The sequence below is a fragment of the Hyposmocoma kahamanoa genome, unplaced genomic scaffold (assembly GCF_003589595.1).
Source record: "Hyposmocoma kahamanoa isolate Upper Pololo Valley unplaced genomic scaffold, ASM358959v1 92, whole genome shotgun sequence".
In the NCBI taxonomy this organism is placed as follows: Eukaryota; Metazoa; Arthropoda; class Insecta; order Lepidoptera; family Cosmopterigidae; genus Hyposmocoma; species Hyposmocoma kahamanoa.
In genome coordinates this window covers 3,763,613-3,769,796 of record NW_020654748.1, presented here as the reverse complement: position 1 = coordinate 3,769,796, position 6,184 = coordinate 3,763,613, and the positions used below count along the sequence as shown (strand labels likewise).

At 33.2% G+C, this 6,184-nt stretch overlaps 1 protein-coding gene across 4 annotated transcripts in view; it reads left to right on the top strand.

The window, feature by feature from the left end:
* Window positions 1-3,233: 3,233 nt before the first annotated feature.
* Window positions 3,234-6,184, top strand: part of LOC113236984 (spermatogenesis-associated protein 6) — a 32,386-nt gene continuing 29,435 nt past the window's right edge. The window contains exons 1-3 of one of the 4 annotated variants that reach the window (XM_026473215.1): window positions 3,234-3,566; window positions 5,033-5,216; window positions 5,900-6,069. In XM_026473215.1, the coding sequence (XP_026329000.1) occupies window positions 3,522-3,566; window positions 5,033-5,216; window positions 5,900-6,069 (399 nt within the window). In that variant the 5' untranslated portion in view covers window positions 3,234-3,521. The remainder of the gene's footprint in view (window positions 3,567-5,032; window positions 5,217-5,899; window positions 6,070-6,184) is intronic. The other 3 variants (XM_026473216.1, XM_026473218.1, XM_026473219.1) reach the window with 3 other exon arrangements.

The following is a 6,184-nucleotide window of genomic DNA, read 5'->3' as shown; positions in this document are numbered from 1 at the left end:
CAGGCAATTCAGTACACTTAAGGAATCAGTTACGATCAGGAAAAAGGAGTGATTGATGTTTGATAAATATTGAAGTGCCGCATATACAGCATAAGCTTCGGCTGTAAATATCGAAGTATTCTTGTCCAGATTAAAGCAGCGGCCAAATTTAGCAGTCGAATCATAATAGGCAGCTTTAGCGTTAACTTTGGTTTTCGATCCATCTGTGTAAGTATTCCGATACTGTTGCTTCTTGTTACTAATATACAACAGAAATTCATCATTATTTAGAAGCTTTTCTTTGCAGATCACAGGACTCACAAGCTGGATTTCCAAAGTACTAAGTACCCACTGCTCATTATGATCTATGTACTTACAAAATGTTTTTAACTCATTAATACGTTCCCCTTGTAATAAATTGTTATCTTCAAACAAACAAAAATATTGCCTATTGGCTAAAACTTTCATTGTGAATTTTTCTGTAAGATATTGAAGTCTTACATCAATTGCCCTCTATCTCTAAAGAATTAATGGGTGTAGAACATATTGCATCAGTTATGATTCGAAGACCTTTGTTTCTAATGACTTCCAATTTGCGAAATAGGGATGGGCTCATAAATTTTCCAAAAACTATTAATCCATAATCATAGTGACTTCTAACAATTGCCTTATAAATGATATTTTAAAGTTTGGGTTCCATACCCCAACTTACACTCGCTAAATGGCGCATTATATGTACACTTTTTTGCATTTTATTCACTATTTTATTAACATGGGAACCAAAAAGCATTTTTGAATCGAATACTACTCCTAGAAAATTCTTTTCCTCAACTAAACTTATTTTTACAGAACAATATTTTATATTGATATGTACAGGGTTAAAATCAAACTTTTTACTAAATAACATTGCAGAACTTTTAAGGGGATTGATATCCAAATTTAACTTTGTTTTATAATATTGATATATACAATTTAAGCCTTCATTGATAGTGTTTTGTGCTTGTTGTGCGTGTAATAAATTTCTACTAGATGTGTACAACACAATATCATCAGCGTACTGTAAAAAATATAGATTACTCAACTTCAGGAATTGATGTAATTGTGGAGTGTATAATATATAAATCAGAGGTGATAGTGTTGCTCCTTGCATTACGCCTTTAAATGCCTTCTTTGAGCCATATAAAGTATGATCAAATTTAACATAAACTGTTCGAGAATAAAAAAAATTAAAATCCATTTAGATCTTTTTCCAGGAATGTTATAGCTATGTAGAATTTTGACCAATTTGAATAAATCGACATTATCACATGCACCACTAACATCTAAAAACACACTAATCAAATAACTGTGATTATTGAAAGCATTTTGTATGTCACCACCAAATTTCAACAAACTATCTAAAGTACCAAGTACCACGACCTTTACGGAATCCAAATTGATCAGGAGGTATAATATACCTTGATTCTACATATAATTCTAATCTATTTTTTAACATGTTTTCGAATATTTTTCCCATGCATGAAGATATTGATAATGGTCGATAGGAGTCGGCTAAACTTGGATCTTTATCCTATTTTAAAATAGGAACAACGGCAATATTTCTCCACGTATCAGGTAATGAGATACCTGCCATAGATTATAAAAAATTTTCAGCAATACTAATTTAGCTGAGCGATGAAGACGTTTAATTAAAATATATGGAATGTCATCTATACCAGGTGTGGTGTCATTTTTATTATTTAGGTATAAATGAAATTCTTCTTCAGAGAAAGGCAAATTTAAATAAACATTTAAGTCATTACTTTCAAATAAATCATTAAGTTGTTCGATGTCATTATTACCTGATGATCTATTTGATGCAATTTTATCTAAAAAATCGTTTACGAAACCGTTAGTTTTGGACTTGAATTTTTTCTATTAAAAACTTTAACTAATTTCCAAACTGTACTGATAGGGGTATTTCTATTGAAACTGGTGCAAAAATGTTTCCAACATAAAATTTTCTGTTCTCTAATAGATCGTTTTTTGAGTGCATCGATTTTTTTGTAAATCACTTAATTTTCTATTGTTGGATATCTTCTATAATTATAAAATGCTAATTTGCTCTGGTTTACCGCATTAGCGCAGATATCGTTCCACTAAGGAACAGGTTTTAGAATTTTTTGCCCACTATTAATTATTTTAGGTCCATTACCTAAATACTTTTCGTAAATCAATTAGGATTTTACAAAAAAATTCATAAGCTTCAAGAGCATTTTCTTCGATTAATAACTCTTCCAAAAGACAACGAGATTTATTAGTGTATTCTACCCAATCAGCTTTTTTATATAAAAATTTTTGAAAACATTGTGAATATTCATATCGATCGGCTGTAATGGTTAAATCAACTATAGTAGGGAAGTGCAGGCTGCCCAAAGTATCATCAGAATATACTGACCATTTCGCTGAAGCGGCTAAAGTTGAAGAACTAAATGCTGAAAGAATCAATAGCTGAAACTGATTCATTCGGACGATTGACTGTGGTTGATGCACCAGTGTTACACATATTTAAATCATCTAACAGGTCAATAATTTTTGTTCCCCTAGGATTAATATTACCTGAACCAAAAGCCGTGAGTCGTGCGTTAAAATCTCCCATAATTAAAATAGGAGCTGGCAGTGAACATAAAATGCTTCTTAAAACAGAAATTGGAAAACGACCTTTACGTGTTGGACAATACACACCCAAAGTGAATGAGCTATCTGTTGTTTGTACTTTTATGGCTACGGTTTGAATACTATAAGGAATTTCGTAACATTTAATTGCGTTCCTACATAAAATGGCAACACAACCTTGCCTGGTGCCGGTATCATTTCTGTTGTCTTTACGAATTAAGATTCGCTCTGGACCTTTTGGAGGGAAAAGTGTCGTTTTTATTTTGACTTTCAATTATTTTGTGAAACTAGTTTAAAGTGGAATAGGATAGTGCTATTGTACCTTATTCGAAGATTAAAACGCGAAATTATACGAATCTCGAACTAAAATACCCGTATCGGCCCATTCTAAGGAATCCCGAGGCAATCCAAGCACGCCGCCTCAAATTGCCTATCCTCTTTGTGGTGGCCATATTTACAGAAATATAATTAAGCGTTTATGTTTTCGGCTGAAGGACTTTGTTTCCATGGCCAGCAATAAATTAAGAAAAAAAAGACGTCATCTATCATCATTATAGCACATAGCATGAAACGTTAGAGTCACGTTACTTTCTGAATAGGGTGATATGTAACGAAATAAATAGTCAAAGCGTAGAGGGAGAACCTCCTACGAGTCAGAGTGTCCATAGCCAAATCCATATAATTCGAAAATTACGCGCGTCACAAATCACAACACCTACACATCACAATATGAAATGTCAACAACAAATTGATAAGTGTTTCTGCCTTGTTTCTGCTTTGAAATCTTATTATTTAATAATGTTTATCCGAAAGAAATAGTGTTGCACGTAAGAATTTATAATCCTGATTATAAAATTTCTATTGTGCCATGATTATGAAGCAGGAAAATGCCGAAAGTTATAGAGCTTACAGTAGAAATAAACGTGGAAAGGGTAAGCTAGTTTTAAAGTTTCAGATTCGGTTTTAGTTTGAATTTGGCAATAAAATTTACTTTCAAACAAATGTATTTTTACTGTTTCTAGAGATAGATAACCATTTCGTTTAGGTACATTATTTTGTAACAGGATTTGGATGATTTTAGGTGTGCATAAGTTATGACATTTTTTTATGAAACCCTTAATTCAGAAGTGTCTTCTAAAGCAGACTTTGACCGTTTGTGAGATAATTATTAAGTTGTACTCGGAAAGAAATTATTTATAAATTATATAATATTTTAATTATTACGTCATTAGACCTCCAAATGACTGTACCATTTTTGTATTCTGCTCTTATTCTGGTAATTAGGATGGCAGTAGGATTCCCACTGAACAAATATCTGTAGGTAAGAGGTGGTACATTGTGTAATAGGGATACTAAATAAGAAATTACTAACAAGGATCTATTAGAAGTCCGAAGTCGAAGACTGAGGGCATTAATAACTTGTGTTTTGTATATTTTTACTGTTCGTGATACGTGCAATGATTTTCATCTCATTTGTGAGGAAATAAATTCAATGTTTATTTCTTGTTTTAATAGATGTGGTTCACAACACAACAATATGAGGGATATTACAATTGGGGAGGTTTTTTTTTTATCAACAGATCTAACTAAAACGTTGTAAAAAACAAAGACTGATATACCCATGATGAAAAAAAATTGTTAACTTTTAATACAGAAAATTATTGAAATCAATTAAAAGAAATTCTTAATAATAAGTATTTAAGTAGCATGTGGCTGAATTGCAATTAAATTTCTGTTTAGATAACATTTTAAGCGAATGTTTTAATTTTAAGTGTAATTAACCTTGCTTGAACCTGACCTATTTATTGAAGTGCTACAAATAAAAAAACTCCTTACCAAACATGGCTGTACTGGAAAGAAAAGACGCCCAAGGGTTTTTTATTTGGCGCATTATAGTCAAGTTAGCCACCATGCAATCATACTATTTACGAGTAAGTGTGATGAAAATGACTAAGTCCATATTTTAGAATTTAGATGCTCTTACAAACATTAGAATGCTAAAAATCATGTTTGGTAAAAGACCTTAAGACCTTTGTCATTTGTTTTTTATTTAATCAATGATTATATAATTTGACCTTCTGATTGATTTTAAGGTTATGCCCTATTCTCTTTAAGAATTGCTTTGTAATAAAAATCCCTTATTAGCACTTAGGTTCCTTTACCTCTCACCTACATATAATAATATAATATTTATTTGGAAATCATGTTCAATATTTCAGTCATTACCATGGGACAAGTAAAGAGCCCAAAATGTTATCAACATTTCGAGCTCTTTACTGTTTGATAAAAAAATATTTAGGTTCAAACAAATATTTTGACATAATTTGGATCTGAACAAATAGTTTCATTTCCAATGTGCAGTAGTTGTGGACACCTAAGAATTCAGTATTTATTTCAGGTCTCATGCCCCGGAGTATGGCTATGTCAAGATGGCCGTGTGTCACTGACAATATTTGCGCTTGGCACTAGCTATCAAACCGGCATGCTGCCTCCACTTTTCCCAATTGAGTTCCGAGATGTCTTTTACTTCCGCAAGACATTTGAAGAGACTTGTAGTCTGAGCAATATTGTTTGTTTACTTAGTAAGTATTCTATCTGACTGCTCCTATGCTCATTTCCTAACACGGATTGTTACTAAAGAAAGGGTCCTTAACCATGATCCACCCTTTATTGACCCAATAACTGTCTTCGTGGCCGAATGGTTAATACTGCTGGCCAGACTGCCACGCATAGGTCCCAGGTTCGATTCCTGGGTCAGGAGAAATATTTGTATGGCCTACATTTATTTCTCTCATGAGTTTGGGTGTAATTTGTGGTTGTCTATATGTGTGACCATGTCACCCGCGACACAGGATTTCCTTGAAAGTGAAACTTCTCCAACCAACATAGGAATCTGCATTTCTTCCAATCTCGGAGCTATTGGGAAACATAGCAAAAAGTTGCCATTAGTAAATGTGTGTGTCCATGGCATCTGCGACACAGGATTTCCTGAGTGCGGGGCTATATTGAATGTGTGTGTGTGTTATTTGTTTATTTAATCATGTGGAAGTTTGGATGATTTGTATGAAAGTGAAACTTCTCTCACCAACAGTATTGGGAGATCTCTCATTATTGGGAGTGTATCTACACTTCCTACTTATCTCACAGTGCGATGCTTGATGCACCAATCATGTTCTGTCGCCTTATTAACCCTTCTTCCTGTCTTACAACTGATATAATTCAGAGATCAATGTGTTTTGACTCAAGTTTTACCAATGTATTTCAGAAGATGAAACAATTTACTGTGAGCTGGTGCAATGGTGTCAAGACTGCACAAGCTGGCAGAGTACAATACTGGCACAGTACCTTGGAGCTTTGAATGATGTGCTGTTCCCACCTCATATGTGTTCTAATGATGGCATTGATTTACTCATGCGCCGTTCTAAGCAATTCCCGGTAACACTTTTTATTTTAATCCAGATTTTAATATTTTTGGCTGCTACACCAAGCCAAACTTAGCTAAGCTGCTCCAGTGAATTCTTCAATTTGGTGGAATTGATAAAAAATTTTG